Source organism: Mustela erminea, chromosome 19 (assembly GCF_009829155.1).
Source record: "Mustela erminea isolate mMusErm1 chromosome 19, mMusErm1.Pri, whole genome shotgun sequence".
NCBI classification, from domain to species: Eukaryota; Metazoa; Chordata; class Mammalia; order Carnivora; family Mustelidae; genus Mustela; species Mustela erminea.
In genome coordinates this window covers 7130256-7157719 of record NC_045632.1, presented here as the reverse complement: position 1 = coordinate 7157719, position 27464 = coordinate 7130256, and the positions used below count along the sequence as shown (strand labels likewise).

Here is a 27464-nt window from a genome sequence, read left to right as displayed (position 1 = left end):
CTCCTGCATATCCCCCTCCCAGGAGCTGCTGTTCTCAGGCCTAGGCCGATCCTTGCAGACCACCCTCCCAGTGGGGTCTCCGAGTTCATGCCTTACCAGTCAGAGCTTCCTGGGCAAAGTATTTGACATCCACGTCCTGGTCCTGGGTCAGCTTCTCTAGGATGGGCTTGACTTCGCTCTGCAGTGTGCTGGAAGGAGAAAGGGAAGGCAAAGAAAGGGATGAGCCAAGCTGGGAGGTGCATGCAAGGCAGGCAGGGGGCTCCTGGGCAAGAAGGGGTCCACATACACAGATGGCGTGTGAGCCCAGAGATGAAGTTAATTTGCAGGCTGGAAACAGAATAGAATAGACAAAGGGAGGTCAGCCAGTATGGGAGAATGGGGTACAGCATAACAGAATCCAAAAGTCTCTGAGGCTCAGCAAACAGATGTCTTTACTTATCGTATTTCCTGAGGCCTACTCTGCATTGGGTATGAGTAGAGTGGCAAACCCAACACCTGATTCTTGCTCATGGAGAGCTTGGGCTAGGAGAAAGACACAGACCAAACTGACCCTAAGTGACAGAGAAGTCTCAAGGGCCAAAGGAGAAGTGCCTGGCCTGAAGGGAGCCAAGGGGGTTATCTGCTCTCAAGTAAGAAGCCCTAGGAAATCTACCCATACTGAAAGTCGGCTGTTGGGGGAAATGAAGACATGTCCCCTTCCAGTTAACAATCTGTTCCTCCACCCCACAAAACTACCATTCTTAACTTTTACCATTTAGATCTGTTATGCCTGTTTCTGAGCCTGATATAAATGGAATCACGGACCCTGCTTTCCTGGGTCTGGCTTCGCACCGGACACGAGTTTGGTGAGAATCATCTGTGTTGTGAAGCAGAGCAAGTCTTCATCACTGAACAGTCTTCCACTGCAGGAACAAACCCGTGTGTCCACTGCACCGTGGACAGGCACTTGGGCTGTCTCTAGTTCACGGCTAGTATGAAGAAAGCTACCATAACCGTACTGGAAATAATTTTGCTAGAAATAAGCACTCACTTCCCCTGGATATACGCCCAGGAATGGACATGCTGTGCCGGCTCACAGCACACATACCCTTGGCTTCTCTAGATTCTACCAGTTTTCAGAGTGACGGCACCCATTTCCCACCTGGAGCCCCACCTGTGTATGAGAACTCCAGACATTCTACCAGCACCAAATGACCCTGAGTTTTTTAAGGTTAGCCATTCTGGGGTATCCTTTTCTCTTTTAAACATTTATTTGAGACAGAGAGAGCAAGGGAGAGTGCAAGTGGGGGGGGGGTGGCAGGGAGAGAGAAGCAGTTTCCCTGCTGAGGCTCTCAATCCCAAGACCCCAGGATCACGACCTGAGCACAAGGCAGACGCTTAACCAACTGAGCCACCCGGGTACCCAATGGGGTATCTTTTCATTTACAATGTCCCAATGGCTGATGACGCCGAGCATTGTGCCACATGCATATTGGCTACAGGAGATCTTCTTTTGCAAGTGCCTGTTACAGCTGGATTCTGCCCATCTCTTTTTTTGGGCATTTGTCTTACTGATCGGTGGGAAAGTACTCTGGATGAGTCAGTCCTTGGTCAGAAATACAGATTACAAATACGTCCTCCCCACCAGTGTCTCACCATTTTACTCTCATAATGTTCACTCAAGGTGAACTCATCAGCCTTTCCCCTGGGAAACAGATCTGAGCAATTAAACAAATCTTTGCAAGTCTTAAGAGTTTGTCCTGTTTTCTTCCAGAATCTTTTTTTATTTTTCTGATTCTGGCTGTTATCTCTAATTCACTTGGACAGAGAAGTGAGTGGTTCCCAATCACACCCCACCAGCACACCTAACTGACCCAGCTGTCTATGAAAATACCGGCATTTCCCCCCAGAGCTGCAGGAGCACCTACTGCCCCTACTGTTATGTACACACGGGTCTGTTTCTGTGTCCTTGACTCTGTTTTATTGGGCTATATTACTGTGCCAACACCTTACTTTTTAATTACTGTGGTGTCATTAAGTCTTGGTATCTGGTAAAAGTCGTCCAACTTTTTTCTTTCTTAGGACCACATTTCCTACTCCAGATCTTTTCATTTCCATCTTCATTTTGGAGTTAAGCGGTCAATTTTTCAATAAGGAATCTGCTAAGACTGAGATTAGACTGAATCCATACTTAAATTTGGGGAACATCCCATCCATAAATGTTAAGTAGATCTTTAATTTCTCAAAGCAATGTTTCATAGTTTTCACTAAAGATGGTATACATCTTTCATTAAATTTATTCCTCAGTATTTGATGATTTTGGTGCAGTAATAAATTATATACACACATATACAAAAATAATTAATTTCTATTTCTTAATTTTATTTTCTTTCTTTTTTTGAAAGATTTTATTTATTTGACATGGAGAGAGACAGTGAGAGAGGGAACACAAGCAGGGCGAGTGTCAGAGGGAGAAGCAGGCTCCCCACTGAGCAGAGAGCCCGATGTGGGGCTTGTTCCCAGGACCCTGGGATCATGACCTGAGCTGAAGGCAGACAACTGAGCCATCCAGGCGCTCCTGCTAATTTCATTTTTTAACGTGTTGCTACCAGTACACAGAACTGCCCCCACTCTCCCCTCCTACTATGAGACAGGCCTTGAGAATTCTCATTCCACATCTGAGGAAACTAAGACTTTGGGAAGGTGAAGAGATAGGCCAAGCTCACACAGCAAGCGAAGACCCACACTCGTTCTCAAACCCTAGACTCCCAACTTCAAAGGTCAAAGATTAAGATGCCTAGAATCAGCCCCACCAGTGTGTGAGGAAGGATCCAAGCCTCACCTGTTGTCCAAGATAGGCCCTATCTTCTGTAGGGACTTGGCCACGTTGAAGCGGACATTGGCGACAGGGTCCCCAGCCATACGCAGGACTGTAGGCAGCATGTGCTTGGTGGTGATGTCCTGCCCACAGACCTCAGACAGCACCTGGGGGTGGTGTGTGACAGAGGGGTGATTATACAAAGTTCACGGCTAACTCTCACTTCCCCCTTCCTCTGACCAGGCCACCTCAGAGATGACTAGGCCTGAAGGTGACACTGAGCAATATGTAGAAGTCTAAGCCCAGGGTGACGTAACCACCCCAGGGCCAGCTTATTCTCCTGAACGACCATCTCCAACGCCCTCCTAATGCCCTAATACCACTATCTCCCTGTCCTAGAAACCCCCAGCCCAGACTGTCCTGGTCCCATTTCCCCACCCTCAGAATTCTCTTTAACTTCTGGGGATGCGCTTGAATCCCAACCCTTGGGATGCCTTTCTTAGTGTGATGGTCTCCAGGGGGCAGTGTGGGAAGACATCATCAGAACACTCAGTTCTATTTATATGTTTTTAAATTCTATCTTTTACTTCCTAGTTCCATGTATGGTTTACTTAAATGAACAGAAAGGAGTCCTTGCTCCGTATAAGATAACTGCTCTAAGCCCTCTGCCTGGATGGCCAGATTACTCTTCGCAACCTCCTGAGTAAGGTACTGTGGTTACCAGCATGAGTGCTCTACTGGTTAAGACAACTAAAGCACTGAACAGTTAGGAAATGTCCTAAGGTCCCTGACTAATACACGTTAGAGCTAGAATTAAAGAGAAAGTCTGACTCTAGAGCCTGCACACAAAACCAACTACCACAAACAAATACACACATACACTTTCTGGAGGAAAGGGATGCTTGGAAAGGTCTGGCAGTCACTGCCCAGCAGGTCAAGTCTCCCTAGTCCTGGGGTTCCCACCCACCATGCAGGTCCCTACCCTGTGGCCTGGAGTTCCCCAGGGACTCCTCTCTCCTCTGCTCAAACCTCACCATGTCCCCACTCCCAAGCCAGACCTCTTCCTCGGGACCCCCTCCCATCCCTCCTCTCCCAGGTACTCCCAGTTCCCTGCTCAGGCCAGCGGGCAGGTGGGGGTGCTCACATTGATGCAGAAGAGTGTTGTCATGCGGTGCAGGTAGTTGGGGTCCCCAGACATGGCTAAGACTTTGGGGATTATAGTGGCATGGGCCCACTCCTTCCCAAATTTCTCGACCAGCTTCTTCAGGTTGCTGGTGGCCGCCTCACGGATGGCATAGACTGCAAAAGGGGAGGGATTCAGGAGGTGGAGGGCTGAGCAGGCAGGGACTAGCAGTCACTCGAGGACCCAGGCACTAGGCTGCAGGTGAACCAAAGGGTTCACTAAGTGCTACAGGTAGGCTACCTTACCAAGGGCTCCAAGACACAGGTTTTTCGATTGGTCTTCTTTTATAGATGGGCACACTGCAGCTCCCAGAAGCGATTTGCCCAAGCAAATCATTCAGTAATTAATACTTGGAAGGGTACGATACAGACAAATGTTAACTTTAATTTTCACCTGTCGGTGAAAGCAGTGAGTAGTTCTCACAATGGCCCTAAAAGACTGAGAAGCCCCCTATCTCAGAAAGGAGAAAGGAATGTGCCTGAGCTTCCACAGCCAGGGGGCAGGATTCCAGCCCAGGTCTTCTGCCCGGTGGCCCTCACCCTCTCTCCACTGTACCAGGCCACCCCTAGGTGATCTGCTCTGGCCCCCTCCCATCCTATACCTCTCCAGGATTCTAAAAAGCAGAGGAGTTGATCCACATAAGCAGCATCTGGCCTGGGAGAGTGACTCCACACCCCTCCCGACCCCCGCCAATGTCCATCTATCCTTCCTAGAGCACCAACATCCTCCCCCATCCCGCTGGAGACTCACCATGATCCACAAGCCAGGCCATGCACAAGGAGTTGAGCTTCTCATCAAAGAACTCCACCCCCTGCAGGAGAAAATAAGGTTAACCAGCAATACTCCAGGGAAACACCCACCCAAACACACCGGTATTTCTCAGCTTCACCTGGGGGACTCCTCTCCCTTCTCTTTTCTCTTTTTCTCTTTTCTAGCTAAAGTCTACTCACCTTTACAGGCTCATGCCCCTTCCTCCTATTCCCCAGACAGCCTGACAGGCCCCAGTGACACTGTCAGAGCCCTGACCCCCGGCCACCACACTCACCAGCTGTCCGGCCAGCAGGGGCATGTACTCAATGATGGCCAGCCGCACTCGCCACTTGGCATCTTCAGCCAGCTCCACAATGGCCGGCAGCAGGGACTGGGACAGCTGTCGGATGCCGATCACCTCATTCACGCAGTCCAGGTTGGAGATGATATTCAGCCGCACCTCCGGGCACTGAGGAGAAGACAGGGGTCTAAGAAGATGCACCTGCCCCAAAACAGGGCTGAGACAGTCGCGCCGCATCAACTCTGCAGGAGCTGCACTTCCGGAGGGCCTGCTACTGCCCTGGCCAGCTCCACCGGAGCAAGCAACATAGGTTATTACGGGAGGCAGCTCTTCGCATCTCCCCAGAGAGCACAGACATGTTCAGTCGTTCCGAAGGACCTGTGGGAATCACTGCAGAAACACGGCGCTCTGGAAAAAAGAGACGTGGTAACATTCCCGCTCTGCTGCGTGCCAGCTGGGAGCCCGTCCGCAAGGGACAGCACACCCCTGGCCATTCATCTGTGACAGGGAAGCACCCATCCAGCCTCGAGGGTGGCTGAGGTCATTAAAGTGCCTGCTGGTGTCTGATCCCCAAGAGGCCTGATGTGTGGGAGCCCGTTAGCATCATGTCTGTGACTTCGCTTCTCCCTGCTAGTCTCTGAGCTCTTTAAGGAGCACATGTCACATCCTCATGTCCCCATGGGACAGTATCTGGCCCACAGCAGGTGCTCAGCACATTTCTTCTTCTTCTCCTTTTTAAAAATATTTTATTTATTTGGCAGAAAGAGACACAGCAAGGGAGGGAACACAAGCAGAGGGAGTGGGAGAGGGAGAAGCAGGCCTCCCGCTGAGCAGGGAGCCCGATGCAGGGCTTGATCCCAGGACCCTGGGATCATGATCTGAGCCAAAGGCAGATGCTTAACGCCTGCCTGAGCCACCCAGGTGCCCTGTCAACACATTTCTGCTGAAAGAATGCACAAAGGAATAAGGAAGTACTTCTGAGTCGCCAGTTGACTACCAGTATCATGAGCACTGACTTACTGTCATATATACACATACATGTATGTTACTATACACGTATACACATGTACACACATATGTACCCCTACTTCCATAAAGCATGTGAACAACTTGTAAGAAAAGGCACATAAACATAATGAGTTCTTGTTAATCATAACAGAAGCCCTACTAGATCCTTGTCTTAAATGACATACTCGTAGATGGCAGACATCACAGGTAGCTCTAGCTTTAACCAAGTGAGAAACCAATCGCTGAACCAAGTAAACAAGTGTACTTTGCAATAAAGGGTTAACTCAGCAGGTCCAGGTTGCTCAAATTAGACACATTCCAAACAAGGGTTGGGCTTTTCCAGCTTCCAGGAGATCTCTAAGCCCCTGGTATATCCTGTCTGATGACAGTACCTTTGTGGTTACCTGGGAGACTTGGGCTGTGCCAGACACTTCGCTAACAACCTGACGTGACTTAGTAAGAACCGTAAGAATCGAGCTATCAACCTGACCTCTGGAGGGCGGGCAGACAGTCTACCTGGCTAACTAACATGGCTCCAATCCATGGGTGTGTAACCAACCCCCAGTAAAATCCCTGGAAACCAAGGCACAGCTGGCAATTCTCTGTGGGTGTTGTCACATGTCATCCATGGGACTGCCCAGAAGAGGACACCTGGAAGTTCACCCCGAGTCTCCCCTGTGTAACTCTCCCTCACTGACTTTAACCTGTCCTTTCACTGTGACCAACAGCAACCCCATGTATAACAGCTTTCCCGAGAGGGCTGTTCTAGCATGTCACTGAACCTGAGCACAGAGGTGGGAACGCAGATGCAGAAAGCAGCGAAGAGAGGCAACTGCTGAGAGGACAAGAGGGGCTCGGCTGGCATCTCTCTAGCAAAATCCCCAGAGTCCCAATGACGAGAGCCTCTTTTCTTCAGCAAACACAGTAAGGCTTTCATTTAGGAACAGAAGACAGACAACTGCCTGCTGTAGTCCAATGGCTGAAGAAGAACTCTGAGAACCAATACCATTTCTCTAAGAGACAGAGTTAGGGGGGGTGTTGGTGGAGGAGGCAGGAGGAGGGAGAGAACCTTAAGCAGGCTCCACACTCTCCATGGAGCCTGATGTGGGGCTCAGGGCTTGATCTCACAACCCTGAGATCATGACCTAAGCCATTTTGACCTAAGCCAAAATCAAGAGGCAGATGCTTAACCAATCGAGCCACTTTTTTTTTCTTTTTTTTAAAAAAACGAACAAAAAGTGTCCATCTGCACTCCTCCCAAGAAGGGGGGCAGGCCCCAGAACCCTTCGTTCTTTCTACCTCGTTTGGCCTGTTGCAAGGGGTCCCCTGTTAGACCATCAACCCCATTTGCCTAGCTGAAGCTCTGCATACAGTAGGCACTCACTCAGTGTTGGAGCAGGGTATGAACTCCTTCAAGGAGGGGCAGGGGGACCCCGCAGGCATGGGGCGTGGGGTCCTCAGTCCCCACTCAGCCTGGCCCCGTACTCTGGCATCTTGGTGACTGACTGCCAGCAAGATGGGAGTCAGGCTGGGGAGACCATCTCCTGGAGTGTTAGCCTCTAAATTCCTTTTTGAATCTGAGACGAGATGCAGACCGAAAAAAACGAAAACCTTTAAACACTTTCCAAAAGTGATTCCTTAAACCATACAAACCCCCAGAGAGGCTGCCTTGGACTAGTGCATAGGAGCCCGGAAGCGGAACTGACCCTACGGGGCTCCATTGTCCGGCGTGGGCCAATGTGCCCCTCAACATTGCTTTTCTTAAAGGGACACTGTGCCCAATGTTTATAAAAGCCCGAACTGTCATAATGTTAAGAGTTTGTACCTATTCCTTCTTTTCCTAAGAAAGATTTTTGGAGTGGGAACAGCCCCACCTGCCACCCTAACATGTGTCAGAATCAACTCTACAAGAATGTAAGGAAGACAATCCAAGTCAACCCAGCGGGCCAAGATGCGGTCAGAGTCCAGGCTGCCAAGTGTGAGGAGAGAGCCTTGCCTTATCGCTCACTTGGTATGAAGGCATCTGCAACACCCAATATAAACAGGGAAATTTCTTTTTTGAATAAACTGAAAATTAATTGGATTGAGGTCTCATTTGAATAAAAAACATATGAAACGCACATAAAACCACTGCAATGGGTTTTTTGGACTGTGTGAAGACCCACATGCTGTGTCTGGCCTGTTTTCAAATACGATGAAGAATTAAGAGAGTCAGCACCTGTCCAGGGCTGTGAGTGGAAATGTCCTGACGGTGAAGGAGCTTCTTTCCCTTCCCTGAAGGTTAGCCAGACAGAATCCTCAAGGTGGAAACTACTACACGTACTCACATGGGAGTCTCCCCTCTGGAGACAGGAAGAAACGGGCACCCAACAAAGCACCACCTGACTGAGTATGGGCTCTGCAGTCGCCCAGGAGCCAAACCAAGCCTCCTGTGTCAACCGGCTTACCTCCCCCAGCTGCCAGGTTACACCCTGGTGCGGAGCATCAGAAAGCCCGTCTCAGAAGTCCCAGAGGAGGAACTCTGGACCACAGTCGAAGAGAAACCCTTGCTGGGGCATCTGAAAGGTCAGCCAGAGACCAGAGGAGGAGAAGCCTTTCTCAAGTGAGGGTTTTCCCACAAACCACCACTTATCTTCAGAAAGGGCAGGAAACTATTTCCTTGTTGAAACTATTCTGGTCCTAAAACAACAACAAAACATTGAAATGAGCCAATAAACCAAGTGAGCAAGGGTGTAGTGAAGGGTTAACTCAGCAGGCCTAGACTGTCCGAAACCTTCGCTTTTCAAAGACAGGGCTAGAGCTCCTGGGAGGTCACCTCTGAGGCCCTGGTGCAAAGGGCACAGTGTCTTGAACACATGAGAAGAGAAAGCACAAGTCAGCACCTTACACCATGTAACTTCAGGCATACCCAGAAAAAGGCCTTTTTATTTGGGTAAGTGTATAAACCTTAATAAATAGAAAAAATGAAGTTTACAGATTTAAACCTGAAATCTCAAATACAAGCCAGATGACTAACTCACACCAAGAAAACTGTGATTTTTTTTTTCTTTTTCTTTTCTTCTTTGCAAGAGAAGCTGTGCTGGGATAGACCACGGCTGTGGGAGTATGACTGCCACACAGCACTTGCTAACAGTGAAACCGGCGCCAAAACCGGCTCTGGCTCTGGCGCTGTTCTAGCACATGTGGGCATACCTTCACACTCGAGCTCAGTGTGGATCTCTCCTTGATGCCAGAAAGCAAAATGCTCCCCCAGACCCTGGTGATGGGTTAAAAGGACACAAAATCCAATTCGAGGGACTCTCACTAGCCAAGCTGTCCCCATTGTATTCACCTAAGCATGAGAAGTGAATACAAATGATAGCTACAAAAAGCATGCTTATTAAAGAAAACATGTGTGAAGTATCTTACTTGGGTCATAAAATTTAAGTCATTATAAAAATTATAAAATTTATTATTTATATATATAATTTATAAAAATTAATTATGGTTTAAACTGTAACAACAACAACACTGATACAAATAAATGACCAAAAGTAAGATTACTAAGCTTTTCTTTAAAAGGCACACTATCTTCAATGTAAGAAACCCTGGTCTGTAATTTTGGGGCTGAGAGATTATTCCCTCATAGTAGAATTTATTTATTTATTTATCTATAAAGATTTTATTTATTTATTTGACAGAGAGAGATCACAAGTAGGCAGAGAGGCAGGCAGAGAGAGAGAGGAGGAAGCAGGCTCCCTGCCAAGCAGAAAGCCCGATGCGGGACTCAATCCCAGGACCCTAAGATCATGACCTGAGCCAAAGGCAGAGGCTTAATCTACTGAGCCACGCAGACGCCCTCATAGCAAAATTAAAATACATGACATTTGGGGGGCAGCGGCAGAAGACTCAAAGCTGATGTGATTTCCTAGCACTGGGTGTGTTAGGTGGGGCGGGGCGTGGGGAGAGCAGGGAGGCAGGGAGACTGAGGCCTTTGGCAGCATGGAAGTTACAGACCAGCAAACTGTCCCACCATCTGCCTGGTCGCCACCATGACACAAACCAGGAGCCTGCAAACCACCCCCACTGCACAAGGTCCTGTCTACATCTCTGCAGCCATACCTCTCCCACCAGTTTGGTCTCCCTGCACCTCTTCTGGCCTCTTTACTGCTTTCTTTCTTTGAAAGTACCCTCAGCATTTCTTTCTAACACCCAGATCTGTTCCAGGGCCTCTAGCTCCCCACTGTTCAAGTCCAGACTCCTTCCTTGGCTGTCACCCCATGACCCGTCCAGCCTTCACCCAGCACAGGTTCATCTTGTGTACTCCAGGCCAACTGAACAGCAAGGAATGGTCACATGACTGGCACCAGCCAATAGGGTGTGTGGGGTGGGAACAGGGTGATGGGTGCTCTCTTTTGCATCTTGCCCTTCTGAGGACCACACCTCCTGCTGTCTAATACCTTCTGCCTCCATGCTGGCTGGGGATGGTGAAAATCAGAACAGCTGTCTCAGACTCAGAGAGCGCAGAGGTCAGCAGGGCTAACCCTCAGTGTAGGCCCACCTAGCTCTGAACCGCTGTGAGAAAAATACTTACGTCAGCCACTATACTTTGGGGTCTACATTACAGCATCTTTGCCTAAATCCTAAAAGACACAAACATATCACAGCATCTGTGTGATCATGGAATCATGGAACTGCCCATCTGTCTCTCTCCACTGTCAGTCAGTCTATGAATGTCTCGGAGGAAGTGCAACCGTCTTAGGGTGTTTGGCATCCCTGACACCCAGAAAAAGCAGCAGCACAGAGCAAGGGCATGCACAATCATTGTCTAATAAGTGAATGAGTGAACACACAGGCCATGGTGCCCACCAGTATTCAACTCATTTGGGGCCTGCGCTGTCCGTTCAGATTCTAGGAGACTCCTGGCCAATCTGGGAAAGCAGCTGACCCAACCCGTCACCTCTGCCAACCTGGAGCTCAGAGCCTTCACACACTCTTACCTCATCCTTCAGCTGAGCCAGGAAGAGGGGCAAGAGGTGCTCAATGGTGTTGTCTTTGCCCAGGATCGGGGAGAGGCCCATGATGACTGAAGCCAGGGCCGATTTAACGTGTTGGTTGGCATCTGACACCAGCTCCTGGGAGGGAGAAGGAAGGGGGAGCCACAGGGTCAGGAGGAGCCCTACAGCAGCAAGTACCCAACCAGACACCCGCCCACCTCCTACAAGGCCTGAACCCTCGCCTGCTTTTGTCCTTCTCCCTCACGGAGCAGTGATGGTTTAGGGTACAAAGGTACAAGGCAGCTCCTTACCTGTCCCACCTGCTTTGAGCTCCATGAGCCCTGCTCCCGGAAGCCTCACACCCTTAGGCCAAAGCTTTTGGAACTTTTGAGGGGAAGTACTCCCACCCCAAGCTCAGGCCCAAACCTCAGATTCTGCCTGCCCTCAAGGACCCCACCTGCTTCCCAATCCAAGACTGCCCGGTCCTAGAAGACTGGGGACTGTCTGCCTCTGAATGTCTATAAAGCCCAATGTCTACCCCTCCTCTTCAGCAGGCCAAGATCTGCCCTATTCCTCCCACCAAACTCCTGTTACCTTGATGCAGGGTAAGATCTGGGTCATGATCACATTCTCCCGACAGTCAGCAGAGAGATTTTCACAGAATTCTGTAGGAGGGAGAAAGGAGGGAGAGGAAAGTGAGACCTGTTGTCCTGATTCTGCGTCAGGCCCTCGGATGCCCTCCCGTTTGCTGTGTTCTGGTCGCCAGCACCAACCTTTGACCTTGTGGGAGGCTGCGGCCCTCACCTCGGCCTCACAGTCTTTCATCAGGTTCTGGAAGGCGGGCACCAGGTCTGTCTTGGTGATCTCAGGCCCCACTGCTTTCTGGAGCTGCAGACAGAAAGCAGGGCAAGTGAGAGGGCTGGGCACTACTCTCTCTGGGTGAATGAGAGCAGAATCACAGTTAAAGGCACCAGAACTGGGGTTAAGAAGAACATGGCCCTTGGGATCACTGCTGAGATCTACTCCCAGCACCACAGGGTGAGCTCAGACAAGTCTCCAAACCTCTCTGAGCCTGGTTCCTCAAAAGCAAAATGACGGCCACGAGAGTACCTACTGCACCGTGCTGTCATCTGCGTTAACGGCAGTAACAGGTCTCCTTACTGCTCAGGCTACTTGGAGGGGTTTTCTGTTATCTGATCCGAAAACGTTCTAGTGATATGGCTCTTCCCTTTCTCATTTATAGTCTTCTGTATTTTCCAAATTGGTTACCCGACCCTGTATTACTCTCGTAATGAAATTAAACACATCATGACTGAGGGGGAAGGCGGCATGCCAGGGAAGGCTCCTGAAGACCTAGCAGGGAGCAGGATAGCTCATGACTAAGAAGGCAACAAACAAAAACTCTGAAGGGCCCAATGCTGCCCCTTAGACAGACCACAGAGTATCTCCTGGGCACCGAGCAGCTTGAATCTAAAATCCCTGCCTTCACTGAGCTTTTATCTAAAACCCAGTGTGATCCAGTTCACGCTGTCCAGAGGCTGAGGACGGAAGCACCGTCTTTAACCATGGTGCCGAGCCTCCGGGGAGCTGCCGCGCTGTGCTAACATTCTCACAGGGAACATGGACGGTCTGGGAAATGCTATCCCAAGGCTCCGAGTCCTTCCAGCAAACACCACGGAAATAAGCACACTCACAGGAACAGGGAGCCATGGGGTTGAAGAGCACCCAAGCCTCAAGCCCGGTGCCTCTCTCCAGCCCTCTCTCACATGGGGCCCCAAGGGCAAGTCTGGAATGTTCTTACTTGCACTGGCTCTGGACTCCCAGAGCTCCATGGACATGCTGTCCTTTTGCTGGAACACAGTCCTATCCCCACTCTCAGCTGCCCATCTTCTAGAACCAGTGGCAGCCCCACCTCCTCTTCTCAACGCCCCATGCAGGGCTGTCGGCTTTGGTGCTGACAGCTTCCCTCTCTCTCAACGGACCCTCCTGTTCAGGCTGCCTGCTCCCTGGAGGCTGGGAATGTGCTGAATTCGCTGGATCCCCAGCACCCAGAAAAAGGAGGGGGGGAACAAACACGATGGTAGCATAAGCAAACGTGGTCTCTGTGAGCAAGCACCGTCTAGGATCTTGTCCCTGTTCTGCCTGCCTGGCGGGTGTCATTCTGACCAGTTCTGAACTGTGCTACGGGCTGAACTACTGTGCCTCCAAAATTCCTTTGCTGCAGGCCCAACCCCTCAGTACCTCAGAAAGGGACTGCACTTGAAGACAGGGTTTTAAAAGAGGTCATTAAGGTGGCCCTCATCCAAAAAGACTGGAATCCTTTTGCGGGGGCAGGAGGGGATTAGGACACAGGCATGCACAGAGGGGAGACCATGTGAAGATAAGGGAAAAGACCAACTAGAAACCAAGAAAAGAAGCCTCAGAGGGGCGCCTGGGTGCCTTAGTCAGTTAAGTGGCATACTCATGATCTCAGGATCCTGGGATCAAACCCTTCGGTGGACTCTCTGCTCAGTGCAGTCTACTTGTCCCTCTCCCTCTGTTCCTCCTCTCTCTCTCAACAAACAAGTAAGTAAGTAAAATCTTAAAAAAAAATTAGAAGTCTTGGAATAACCTCCAGAACAGTGAGGGAATGAAGTACCCCCAGGCTGTGGCACTTTGTCATGGCAGCCCCAAAACTAATAAGGCTATGCCCTCCCTTTTGTGAAAGAGATAGTTTGATTAGGGCAAGAGCACACCCATACCAGCCCTCTCTGCTCTGGGACTCTCCACAGAACCTGAACTTGGCTTCAGAACCCTTCCCAACACAGCACCTCAGTTGCGACAGTTACTCAACCAGGGCTGCCACTATGAAGCGAGATGCAGCCAGATGATTGGAGAGCTTACTGCTCAAGCACCCAGTGATTTGTTGGATTTAACCAAAAACCCGATTTCTACGTGTGGCCCCTGAGTGCCTCAGCTCTGTGAGTTATCAACAGCCCCCACCTCTGTGAACTTGTCGGCCACCATGTATCGGACGCGCCAGGACTTGTCCTCAGCAGCCTGGCGCAGGGTAGGCATCACCAGGGCCTCCAGATCCTCCTGGGGCAGTAGCTGGGCGATGTTCACACATGCCTCCACTGCCAACAGCCGCACCGAGTCCTGGGGAGACGATCAGAGAGGAGTGAGGGCAGCATGGGATTCCCTCTGAGACACAGGGTCTGCCAGGGGAAGGGGTTGGAGGAGGGGCTTGGGGCGCAGAGCCCACCTGCTCGTCAGAGGCCAGGTTGGAGAACATGGGGATGATCTCACTCTTGACATTGTCCAGCTCCAGCACCTTGGCGAACTCCCCCAGCTTGGAGGCTGCGGCCCGCCGCACCATGGGGGTGTCATCTGAGCACAGGTTCCGGAAGTACCTGGGGGTTGGAAGTGGGACTCAGGAGGAGGAAGGCCTAGGAGCCCACAGCAGCACGCAGAGGCAGAGAGGAGAAAGCACAGACTTTGCAGTCACGCAAGTTCTGGCTTAGCCTGAGTGACTCCGCACAAGCCATGAGCCCTCTGAGTCTTCCCAGGCCTATAAAATGGAGCTGATAGTGATCGTTCCCACCGCACAGGGTCCTGATGAGGTTTAAATGAGATACGGTGTGTGAAAGAGCAGCCAGTCCACACATAGTGAGTCCTAGTGAATGGCAGGTGCAGGCTCTATCAGTCTGACCGAATCAAGTGGCTGAGCTAAGATGCTGCTCGGGGCCCCTCAAAGGTTTTACTTTTCAGGAGCATGGGGGACGCACGTGCGCACACAGACCTCTAAGCACACGTGGGCAGCTGAGAACCAGTGTTCCATCATGTGCTCGAGCTCAGGGCCCGGGCTTGCTTCTCAACAGTCCCGGAAGCTGGTGAGTGAACAAAGTCCAGACGGAAGGGAAGAAACGCGTACTACTGGGAAATTTTAACCCAGTTAGAAGCACTTCCACTCACTGTTCCTGGAGAGGAGTCTGACATACAAGGAATTCTCTGGGGTAGCAAGCCCAAGGGGAGGAGGGGGGCGGTGGTGGCCAAACTGAGCCAGCGTATTTGTGAGGTTTCTGGCTGGGGCAGGCCCGAGATGGCACCACCCCTCACAGGCCAAGCACTTTTACGAGCCAGATCTGTTCTGAGCGCTATGTGTGCACTCACTCTTGTAAATCCTCACGAAGCCCGATGGGAGGAAGGAGCGATCGTTTCTCCATTCCCTAAATGAGCAAGAGGTCATGTCTGGACCAGGCCTGGGACGCAGCTCTCTGAGAGGCTTGAGGGGGTGGGGAGGAGTGGGGGCTGAGCCTGAGAGAAGGGTCCAAGCAGAGGGGAGGCTGCGACTCACTGCCGAAGTTCTGCCTTGACGGCGCTGGACACGCGGGGGTAGCAGACAGAGAAGAGGCCACAAGCCGAGGTGCGGGAGGTGAACCAGTCGCCGCCCGCCAACCGCTTCACCAGTGGCACGAAGTGGGCCTCGAGGTCCGAGGGTGAGTGTTCATGCGAGATGGCCCGCAAGGACTCCACCGCCTTATCCCGCACCACCGTCTCCTCCACTGTGGCCAGCGACTCCAGGGGTGGCTGAGGCACAGAGCACAAGGTCACTGCAGGTCACCTCCCCACTGCCCCAGCCTCGAGCCCCACTCCGTGCCCCTCATGACTCATCTCCTGAGAAACCTTCCTTGACCTCCCCATCCCCACCTTCACCCAGCAGACCTTCCTGCAGAGCCCAGAGAACCTCACACAGACACCCTTGAAGGAGCTCACAGTCCTATGTATCACTTTCTAGCAGAGCCACAGCTGTCACCGGCACCTCACAGCGCATGGAAAATCGTGGCTGTTGACTGGAACATCTATTCGGTGGGTGTCCTAAGCAGGGTCACTGTGTCACACAACTTGGGACTGGAGGGCAGGGGGAAGTGAGGAACAGGGAACAATGCTGATGCTATGAAGCAGGTCCTGTGACCGTCTTCATTTTACAGAAGAGGAAACTGAGGCAGACAAGTCAAATAACTTGACCACGCTAGTGCTAGCTAGTGCTAGACAGGATCCAAACCAGGCCACCAGGTTCCCGAGCTTGCAAAAGGACATGGCTGTGCTGACAGGCGACTGCCCCAGGAGCTCACGGCACGTTTACTGGCAAACCTGTGGCTTGGGACTTCGAGGCCTGAAGGGGTCGTGCTCCTTTAGGGACATCTAACTCACTCATCACAATGTCCTCAGAGCCCAGCAGAGCATCTCAGACAGGGTGGAAACTCAGCAATTACTGACTGAATAAGGGGAGGCTAACGTGATTCTAGTCTGTTCAAATAAAAGTGTGGAGACCTGCAGTCCAAAGTCCAGTGTGGCCTGACAGGTGTGGGAGGCAGGAAGAAACCACACATGGAAATGCCTCCAGGGCTCCAGCAGAATGGAGCAAGGAGCAAAGGTGGTGGGTGGGGACAATGGAAAGAGGCAGCAACTGTGGCAGGTAGCCTAGGAAAGGCAGCTGCTTCCTAGCTCCATCAACTGCCACAAGAAAACAGAGCTGGTAGAAGCAATCAGTTTTCCGAAAGCAGCCAAAGGGGCCAGGTGTGCATCTCACTGAACACACGCCACACCACGGATGAACACTGAGGATATTATGCCGAGTGAAATAAGGCAGTCAGAAAAGGCCACATGCTGTAGGATTCCTTTATATGAGGATCCCAGACTAACCAGATTCGTAGATGCAGAGAGCAGAATGGTGGGCCCCAGGAGCCGAGGAGCATGGGCTCCGGGCAGTTACTGGTTAATGGAGACAATTTCCGTCTGGGACAATGACAGATGGTGGTGGTGGCTGCACCACAATGTGAACAGACTTAACGCTACAGAACTGTGGCATTAACTTAAAAATGGTTGTATATTTAATCACAATGAAAATAAAAAATCCCATTTGCAAAAGACTGACAATGATTCACGAGGAAAATGTGTCACTATGCCAGCCCAGGGGTTGCTCGTATGTGGCCTCTACCCTAAAGCCATGCCACCGCAGGGTTTCTGGTTCTGGACCGGCTCATGGAGTGTGGCTGAAGGTAGTGTCACTGGGCTACAACAGCGACCATTTTCCTCTTTGTTCCTGGTTTTCCTGCTTTCCACGCTGGCAGGTGGGAGAGGGGTACTCGATCAGTACTCGCCATTTACCTGTTCCACTTGGAGTAACCAGTCCTAACAAAGACCTGGGGACCAAGGCCACGTAGCACTTATGTCACGCCACAGTGCCTGCTGGGATCCTGCAGGTGCTGCTGCAGGGCCTCGCACAGTGACGTCTGTGATCCCCCAGGAGGCCTAGCTCAGCACAGAGCACAGAATCAGACCCTCCCGGGTGGGGCCTGGGAAGGTGCAGGTTTAGGAAGCTCCAAGGGATGCTTTCCCACAGTGGACAGCCATGCTGTGGGGCCTCTATCAGAAGGAGCGAGGGCGAGTTCCTAATACCAGAGAACATGCAGGGGAGGGGAGACGTGCGAACTTCCAAAAGTCATTGTACTTTCAGGAGAGGCTCCAGAGTTTGCAGCACATTTCCAAAGGGACCCAGCACTCCAAAAGGGTTAAGAGCTGCAGATACAGAACCGATCCTTGTGCAATCCTACAGGTCCCTGTGAAATTAATTCCAATTCATCTCTACAGAGAAGGAGGGCTGGGATTGGCTGTGACATGCCCCTGGGTTCCCAAGGCCCTTGGCTGGTACTCATGTCGGCGAAATGAACAAGCTGCCCAACAGCCATCTTCCACCTCTCTTTGTCAAAATCCAGATCCACTGCCACCTCCTCCTGGAAGCCTTCATTGACAGCTCCCCCTTTCCACCTGAAACAGGTTAGGTGCCTCCTCCAGGTTCTAATGTCCCCCAGCTTCCCTCCCATCCAGCTCCAATCAGCCAGTAGAGCCCCTGGCAGGGCAGGAGAAAAGAGTGGCAGTGGTTAAGAGGCAGGGGCCTGGGTTCGAATCCTGACTCTGTCTCTTCCCAGCTTAGGCAATTCACCTAATCCAGACCTCGAGCCTCAATCCTCATCTGTGAACTGGGGCTAGGGGACAAGACAGGTGACCGTGCAGAAGGCACCTGCAGGCACCAAGGAGCACCAGCATTCGGACCTGACTGGCTTCCGGGTTTCCAGCACTCCCTTACAGGGCCCTTAGAATGTGTCTGCCAGCTCATGTGACCATCATGAGTATCGGTCCCAGATAACATGTGACTTCCCCCCCAAATAAGTGTGGGATAACCCAAACTGGGTAAGGGAAGGATTCCAGGGTTCCTGTCCTACTCCGCCACAAGTCTGAGTCCTACACCATCTGAGGGCCCTGGAACCCCTTGCTGAAGCTACAACATCTGTGTTTTCTGCTCCCAAGTCCTCTGAGATGCTGCTGAAAACTACAAATTTGCTCGTCAGTAAAACTGAGAAATTCCAGGGCTTGCAGAAAGTTCCATGAAGCTCCAGGGACCCCTTTTTCAGGCTGGCCCCCAGCCCTCATCATGTTCCTCATGTTAAGCAACCCTAATCTGTGTAAATATAAGAAATTATCTCATTTGCATACCAATGTCTGCATGTACATACACACAAATTATACACATAAACACAGATGAAAGCTCACACACCAAAATTTAATGACAATTATCCAGTATCTTCAGAAATAACACTGCTTAAAAGAAAAGTTACCGTATCTTTTCAAACCCCCCCAATTTTAAGAAGTGCCATGATTTTATACACCACTAAAAGAAGGCGGCTGCTAACAAAAATTGTTAAGACATCATTAAGCGCAAATGCCAAATATAAAACTGTGTCTTTAGAAAGCATGACACAGGGGCTCTGAAGAACAACAAAAACCAAGGGACTCAGGAACCCAAGGCTCCCCATTCCTGGACGGCAGGACAGGAGTCTTGCCCTGGTGACAACGGAGTCCCCCGTGCTCTTCTCACAAAGAGAAATTATTATTAGTATCTGACCCATTTCTGTGTCCCCAGCTGTCACCAAGCACATGGGTGCACAGGCAGGCACCTGGAATCACAGCTTTGCTATTTATTACCTGTGAGCCCTTGGCCAAGTCGCTTAACCTCTCTCAAGTGCGCTCAGTGGCTCATCTACAAAAGGGAAATGTCCCTACCCCAGAGGGTGGACATAACCTCATTACGTATGGCATAATGATCCTGGTGGCTAACACCTGATAGCCCTTACCATGTACCAAGTGCCATGCCAAGGGCTTAAATCAATTAAAAAGATAGATCTTAATGACTCCCATTTTATAGATGAGGAAAGTATAACACAGAGGTTAAGTAACTCTTCCAAGTCACACAGCAAAAAAGTGACAGAACTCGGACTGCCTCCAAGCCCAAAGCCCTCTATGGACAGGGCCAGGCAGGGCTTGGCACCAGTCAGGCAAGTGTTCAGCTAACAGGAAGGTATACAAGTGCGTTTTGGGTACTGCTATATGAAATGCCACTGCCAATCTGCTGGATTCAGGGAACATCTGGGCTTGCCTGTTCCTAGAACGTGACCCCCCAGCTTCTCTTGCATTCTTCCTGCCCTGCTCCTAGCAGGGCCATGGGTCTGACCTGCCTGGAAACGGGAAAGGGGATGCCCCCTCCTCCCAGACTCACCAGCAGGCAGTGCACGTACTCGGGGCCTCCCACCAGTGTGGTGAAGGTTCCCAGCTGTTCCGCCAGGGCCAAGAGCACCTCATCCTCATCGTAGATGGTATCTGTGGAACCAAGACAGACTCTGTTACAGTCCCACCCCAAGTCTGACCCCAGCCCCCGGGTGACCCAAGGTGGGAAGAAGCAGGCTCCATTTGGCTTCCTCCAACCACAGCCCTCAGGCTCCCCACCCCCCACCCGGGCTGGTGCAGAGATCAGGGTGCAGGCCTGGGTCGGAGGACAGCACCAAAGCCCCTCTTCTGCCCTTCACTAGGTGAGGGACACTGGGGAAGTGAGACCAGTCTGCAAACCCATCTCTGAGCCTGGAGAATGGTGCTAATGTCCCTCTAAGGGGAGGGAGAGTGAGGAGCAAACCAGACCATGCATACGAGCACAGAGCCGGTCAACGGGGGCTCTTCGCTGTGGTCCAGCCTCTACCCTCAGCACCACCTTCTCTGCCAAGAACTCATCTTTCTCTTCAGCCCGAGAAGTTTTTCTCCATCCTTCAAGACTCAGTTCAGGTTTCCTGACCAGACCAGACCAGAGCAAGTCCCTTCTCTACGCTCCCCTCAACCCCAAGCTACCTTTACCACCATCCTTATCTTAGGTGCCCAGGACTGGCTCCTTTCTGTGCCCCCGTTTCTACCAGAAATAAGCACAGCAGGAGCTCAGTCCTGGTGCTGGAAGAACGGATGACTGGGGAAAGCCAGAGCTGCTGGGTCCTAATGCTCAAACCAAAGGCCCTTCTCAACACCTGACCAGTACGGCAGAAGACGCTTCCAGTAGGAACTGCTGACCTCTGTGGCAGAAGATACTAACATCCTGGCATCTGCACTGGCATTTCAACTCTGAGCTTAAGTCAAGCCTATGGCAGCCCCGCCAGACACCTCTAGGCTCCCTTGCAGCTGGCACAACATGGGGCCTGCTCTGGCCAGCGGGGCTGAGAAGTGGTAGGTGCAGGCTCTGGGTCACTTCGCCACCATGCGCTCTGCACATGAGGCTGTCCTCCCCCTCCTTACCCCGTGGGGGGCTCTCTGCTCTACTGCTGGCTGGGTGTGAGGCCATTCACTTCACCTGAGTCTGTTTTCTCACCCCACATCCTGAGAGAGCTATGTGAGCCCAAAGTGAAGTGATGTTTTCTGTGAGGAGCTCAGTGTGGGGCCTGGCCCAAGTCAGTGCTTCAGAGAACGCAGGCCAGTGTGGCTCCGGGCCTACCAGGCCTTTGGGTCCTTCCCAGCCTCAGTTTCCCTGGCCTTCTCTATACACCCTATCCATTTTCTCAAGCTCCCAGAGACCTCAGCTTGTGGATGGCCTCACTTGTATTCAACTCAGCCCTCAGTCCAGACTCCTTGGCCAAGCCGTGTTCCTGAAAGCCAAATGCGTGGAATCTGCTAGCACCTATTTTCATGGTCCCCACCCCTACAGAACCGCCTTCTCAGCCTCCCCAGCCTCCTGGCCTCAAAGGCTTAGGGCTGCCTCCTCCCCACCTCCCTGATGCAGACCTGTCCACCTTCCACCTCAGTGTCACTCTGATGACCACCATCTCTTGCCTGGTGACTACAACTGCTCTCTAACTGGTTTTCCTGCTTCTGCCCTGGCCCCCAAACCACCCAGCCTCCTTCCAGAACACCGAGTGATCCTTTAAATCATGACACTCCCCTACTTCAATCTCCCAATGGTTTCTAAAAACCATGAATTAAACTCTAGACTCCACATACCACGAGCCCATGTGATGTGGCCACTGTACCAACCTCCAACTCACATCTTCCCGCCAATACTGTGCCTATCCCATGCCCGCCTCTTCCTGCAGCTGGAACATTCTTCCCCCAAAGTCCTACAGGGTACGTGCCATTCATGTCAAACCCCCAGGAAGACCTGCCCTGACCCCACTGGAATATCGCTTAACCTTATTTCCACCTTGTGTCTCTCTCCGCCTTAGCACTACTTATTCCCCTGACTGGAACAGAAGCTCCATGAAGACAGAACTTTGACTTATTCTCCTCACAGCACACAGTGCACAGTAGATGTTTATGAAACGTGCCCACAAACGGTCGCCTTCCAAGTATTTTCTAACCGCGCTGTGCAACAGCTTAAATGAACCCAGATCTTTTAAACAGAAAACACTCTTTCCTGAACTTGAAGAAATGCCACGGCCATGACAAAAGGCAGTATCAAGCCACTCTCCGCCTCAGGGAACCTCCACTCGTATACCTTCCCAACAAAACCACACGGTGTGTTTAAGGCAAATCTGGGATTTCTGAGGACACTTTTCACTGGTGTTTTCCCAGGTATAAGTCTTCAAACAGCAGGTGACTTTTTAGCCATGGGCACACACAGGTGACCTGACTCACCTGGGAACCCACCCACATCTCACTATGGCCGAAAAAACTACCAACACCTGTTTCTAACCCAGTGTGGCATCACATGGTGACTTCCTCCTCATAACACCGACTATGAATGTTCTGTAGGTTTGAGCTCAGAGAGGGCTTTCAGCCTGTTCTGAAACAGCAGCACCTTTTCTGAAAGACGCAGTGCTATCTACCATCTGCTGTTTTGAACATTTTGCAGTGGGTGAAGCCCAAAGGACAGAAAATCTGCCACCACTTAACGAAAGCAGCCCAGAGAAATCTGTCTTGAACGCCTGACTCCTCTTCTATCTTGTGGCTTGTGCAGTTCCTCTCACTTGCATTACTGTGATGTCACCTGTGGCTCTGATGTAATAAAAATGACACGTATGTTAGATTTACTGAATCTTGGGGCTCCCGGGTGGCTCAGCTGGTTAAGTGTCTGCCTTCAGCTCAGATCATGATCCTAGGGTCTTGGGATTGAGTCCTACATCAGGCTCCAGCTCAGCAGGGAGCCTGCTTCTCCCTCTGCCTGCCGCCCTCCCTTGCCCCACGCTTGTGCTCGCTCTCTCGCGCATCTTCTCTTCCCCCACCTCTGTCAAATAAATACATCTTTAAAAAATTCACTGAATCTTAACAGTGGCCCATGTGTTAGATGATGATTCTTGTTTTACAGAGGAAATAAAGCATGTCCTAGCTGGGACTGAACCAGGTGGCCCAACCCCAGGGTCTCTACTCTTAGCCACTGGCCCCAAGTCAACTGCCTCTGCTGTCCCACCCCCCCACCACCCCACCCCGCAACCTTTCAATAAAATGCTGTGTGCACAGGAGGTTTATTTTCTACATGTCATCCGCCCACCCTCCGGCAGCTATCTCCCACGACTGCCTGCCTTCACCTACAGGATTAATCGCAGACTGCCGCCTGGCCCTCGGAACCGGCAAACCCAACGCCCTACCACCCACCTGCCCCTGTGCCTCTCCCTGCGTCCCATCACCACAGTCAATCCTGCCTCCATGTGCTGTTTACTCCTGCCAATCCCCTCCCAGTGGCCTTCCCCACTACCTCACTACAGAGGGGCAAGCAGCACATACCAAGCATTTTCTACAGACTCAGCTCTGCATGGAGCACTTCATCCTCAACAGCCCTGTGGGTTAGGTCTTCCTCCCACCCTCGGACAGATAAGGGAGCTGAGGCCAGGGGAAACAGAATGGCTTACCCAGGCTTGCCAGCAGGCTGGTGGCACAGCTGGCCTCAAACCCAGGTCCCACCAACTTCTTTACCCACTTGATTTTTTTTTTAACCTTTTATTTACTCAAGAGTGAGAGCGCATGTGAGCAGGGGGCGGAGGGACGGGACAGGGACGAATGACAGAAGGAGAAGCAGGCTTCCCGCTGAGCAGGGAGCTCAAGGTGGGGTTCAATCCCAGGATCCCGGGGGTCATGACCCGAGCCAAAGGCAAATACTTCACTGACTGAGCCACCCGGCGCCACTCTACCACTGTTACACCACCGTGCCACACATCACACTCCCTGCACCCAGCTGCCCCGTCTCAGCACTCAGAGCTTCCGAGTCCTGCACACAGTTCACCAGTGGAAGCCACTCGATTCAGGTCACCTGCTCAGTGTGACACAGATACCTGGCCTGCCCAGGCAGATAAACCTGTGCTCCGCAGTCATTAGCCGTTGTCACCGTGGGCAATCCCTGTCCCTCTGTAGGCCTTCACGTCCCCACGTGTCAAGAGAAGGAATAACCATCTCCGCTCCCCTCCGCCCTGGCATCACCACTGAGCCCAACTTATAGGATCACGTAAGAGTTTCACTAGTGACTCTGAGCCTTCAGCTGCCATTTCAATTAGTATAAAATAGTAGTGAGAATAGTGGAACAGAGGATTTACCTCCAACTGCTGGTCCGGTGCGCATTAGACACCGTGCCGAGTGCTCTGTGCGCATCTTCAGACGGGGTGAGTGGGCGGCCGAACCACTAACACTTAGCAGTTCTTGCCATATGCGGAGTGTGAACTGCATGAGCGCGTCACGCGGCATCTTATTTAATTTTCATATCCGCTTACACAATTAGGCCCATTTCACACACAAAGAACCAGAGGCAGGCAGATGGGAAATACCCTGCCCTAGGCCACACAGCTAGAAAGTGGTGGGGCCTGGATTTGAACCCAGGTCATCAGGACCCTGAGTCATTAACCAGGACAGTCAAGTCCAGCTAGCCTGTCCAGACAGACAAGCCCTGCTGAGTCACCTCCTCTAGCCGCAGGATCTCAGGCGAATGCACTCCTTCATCTCTTCATCCTCAGGGTCCTCACCTATAAATTGGGGGCAGGGCAGCAGTACTCCCCACCTCAAGGCACTGCTGTGAGATTAACAATGGGCAACACCATTGATGTGTCCTTACTGAGCACAGGCCCCCATTCTGAGGACCCTGAACTAACCCAACGCTCACGAGGGAGGGTCTGGAGCACTGCCCGGCACATGGCAGGCAGAGGACACGTGTCAGCAACTACTGGTATTGTTACTCCACGCTCATATTGATGCCACAGCACGTGTGTGCTTACCTGTATTTTGTACGTAAAAACTCCAAAGAACGGTTAGGTTAAGTGATTCACCTCACGATACTGGCTTTTAACTGTTAGTGCTGATTCAAAGCTGGCTCCAGCTGCCTCCAGACCCCGCTGACCGATCCTGCCCCCAACCCTGCCATGCCGTACCTGGCACAGGGCAGACACTATGGTATGTTAGATCCCTAATGAGCCCTCTGTCACCTAACAAGAAGCAACCCCCAACAGTCCCCACTCCACCTGGACCCCAGGAGTCCACCTCTTTACCTGTCAGGAAGGGCAGGAGCTCGCTGCGGGTCCTTTCCACACCCAGGGCCAAAGCGATGGTGGACAGTTTCTTGATGCTGTTGAGACGAAGCTGGTGAGAGAATGAGAAGAACAGGGGAGAACATTAGTGTGCCCAGACTTAGGAGTGTGTGACAGCGCCGGACCCAGGCAGCCTCTGGAAGCCTAATGTAAGGATGTGGCATAGTAACTCGGCACACACCTACCAAGTGACTGAGTCACTAAATTATGGTGTTAGCAGTGGCCTCAGTGAAAGCACCCACTGAGTCCTACTGAGCAGATACCCCTGCAGTGGTGTTTCCAAGACCACTCTCTACAACTGCACACTGCGTCCCCACACGGCTGGTCCCCCTCCTCTGCTTCGTCCCCTCCCGCACTCAGCATCACCTGACATGCTCCAAAAGGGGTGGCCACATTCCGGCATGTTTACTCTGTGCGAGGTCCTAGGCTAGAACTCACACGTACAGGCTCTCACAACAACCCAGAGGCCAGATGTGTTATAAGCCCTACTCTGCATAGGAGGAAACAGGCTTAAGCAGCAAAAGTCCCTTCTAAGGGTCACACGGTTCAGATGCTGTGGGGCAGGGACTGAAACCCGGGACCACCAGTGAGCAGCGATGACAATAGAACAAGGTAACAACATTGCTACACAAGCAGGAGCACTGTTAGCAGTAGCAACAGCACCAGCATAACGGGTTGAAGAATGGCCCCCTGAAGATATGGTCTGGTCCTAACCCCCTATACTCAAGAATGTGAAAATAAGGACTTTGCAGATGTAATGAAGTCAGCATCTCAAGATGAAATCACCCCCAATTTAGGGGGGAGCCCATGAAACAGTGAAACAGAAAATACATTTAATGGTCTCTGCCCCTGGTTCCTGCTGAGAGCTCCTAAAGCCCTTGGGATTTCCTGAGCAATAGCACTGTCTTTCGTTCCAATGAAGCGTATCTTGGTGGGCTCCTGGATGGGGACTGGTCAACGGAAAGACCAAGCCATCATCAGAAGCTTGGAACTTCCAGCGCTATCCTCAACAGGGAAAGTGGCTGGAGATGGACTTAATGATCAATCATGCCTACGTGATGAGCCTTTCATAAAAATCCTCAAAGCACAGGGCTTGGGGAGCTTCCAGGTTTGTGACACCATCCAGGTACCAAGAGGGTGGCACACCCCAACTGCAGAGGAACAGAAGCCCCTGTGCGTAGGACCCGTCCCAATCTCACCCTGCGTCGCTCTTCATGTGCATGTTCATCTGAATCTTTTATTAGAAATAAGCTGATAGGGGCGACTGTGTGGCTCTGTGGGTTAAAGCCTCTGCCTTCAGAGTCCTGGGATCGAGCCCCACATAGGACTCTCTGTTCCACTGGAAGCCTGCTTCCTCCTCTCTGCCTGCCTCTCTGCCTACTTGTGATCTCTGTCAAATAAATAAGTAAAATCTTAAAAAGAAAAAAAAAAAGGCTGATAAATGTTAAGTGTTTCCCTGAGTTCTGTGAGCTGTTCTGGAAAATCATCAAATCCAAGGACAGGATCATGGGAACCTCCAATGTGTAGGCAAGTCTGACAAGTTGTGGGTAACGTGGGGACCTATTACTTGAGAGAGGCACCTGAAGTGGGGGCGGTTTCGAGGGACAGAGCCCTTCACCTGCAGGGTCAGCACTGCTTCTGGTTAGCATTACAACTGAAATGAACTGTAAGACATCTAGCTGGCTTTGCAGAGAACTGCGTGGCATGGGAAAAACCTCACACATGGTATCAGAAGTGTGGAGTGTGGTAGTGATGGAAGAGTCAAGGAGACAAACAGAAGAGCGAGTTTTCTCTACACAGCCAACGACTGTGTCCTGATGAAACAGAAAAGGGGGAACCTCGGTGGTTAAGCCAGTCAGTAAAGCATCTGCCTTTAGTTCAGGTCATGATCCCAGGGTTCTGGGATCGAGCCCCACATCGGGCTCTCAGCTCAGTGGGGAGTCTGCCTCTCCTCCAGTTCATTCTCTCTCCCTCTCTCAAGTAAATGAAAATCTAAAAAAAGAAAAGAAACAGAAAAGGAGTAGACATGGAGACACAGGGAGCAGAAGGCCACTTGAGGATGGAGGGAGAGATAGAGGGAATGTGTCCACAAGCTATGGAGCACCAGGAATTGCCATCAGCTACCACAAGCCAGCAGATATGAAAGGAATCTTCAGAGTCTCCAGAAGGAAGCAAAACTGCTGACACCTTACTTCAAATTTCTGGCCTCCAGAACTGTGAGAATAATTTTTGTTGCATTAAGCCACCAAATGAGTAGTGCTTTGTTGTGGCACCGAGGACTCTAACACATTTGGCTAACACAGGACAGGTCTCACATGGAGCATTTAGGTGTTAGGACCTCTTTCAATCCTCTCACTCCTAGGGAGGTTGGTATCCAACGCTCCCTTTCAAGACTGTGAACACAGGGACCTGAGAGAGACAGACACGTGCCAGAGCCGAGAGAGAGCTGGGACCCCTGATGGTACAGCCCACCGGGAATGGAAACCCTTGTTTCTCCAGCACAATAGTGTGGCCTCTCCTCCTGGCTCGCAGGGCTGTGGCAGAAAGAGGTGACGTCATGAGTGTGGGGGTGGAGGGAAACACCCTGGAGAGTGAG

At 51.5% G+C, this 27464-nt stretch overlaps 1 protein-coding gene across 3 annotated transcripts in view; it reads right to left on the bottom strand.

Annotated features, from left to right (window-relative positions):
- The window catches only part of PPP2R1A (protein phosphatase 2 scaffold subunit Aalpha), a 52141-nt gene that overhangs the window by 12393 nt on the left and 12284 nt on the right, over positions 1–27464 (bottom strand). For all 3 annotated transcript variants that reach the window (XR_004281151.1, XM_032324130.1, XM_032324128.1), the window contains exons 2-14: positions 24830–24920; positions 19612–19712; positions 15352–15584; positions 14260–14407; positions 13998–14153; positions 11789–11903; positions 11610–11680; positions 11019–11153; positions 5026–5199; positions 4731–4791; positions 3942–4096; positions 2822–2964; positions 97–188 (exon numbers count right to left, since the gene is read on the bottom strand). Coding sequence is in view for 2 of the 3 variants with exons in the window: in XM_032324130.1 (XP_032180021.1) it covers positions 97–188; positions 2822–2964; positions 3942–4096; positions 4731–4791; positions 5026–5199; positions 11019–11153; positions 11610–11680; positions 11789–11903; positions 13998–14153; positions 14260–14407; positions 15352–15584; positions 19612–19712; positions 24830–24920 (1675 nt within the window). In the remaining variant the exon portion in view is untranslated. The remainder of the gene's footprint in view (positions 1–96; positions 189–2821; positions 2965–3941; positions 4097–4730; positions 4792–5025; positions 5200–11018; positions 11154–11609; positions 11681–11788; positions 11904–13997; positions 14154–14259; positions 14408–15351; positions 15585–19611; positions 19713–24829; positions 24921–27464) is intronic.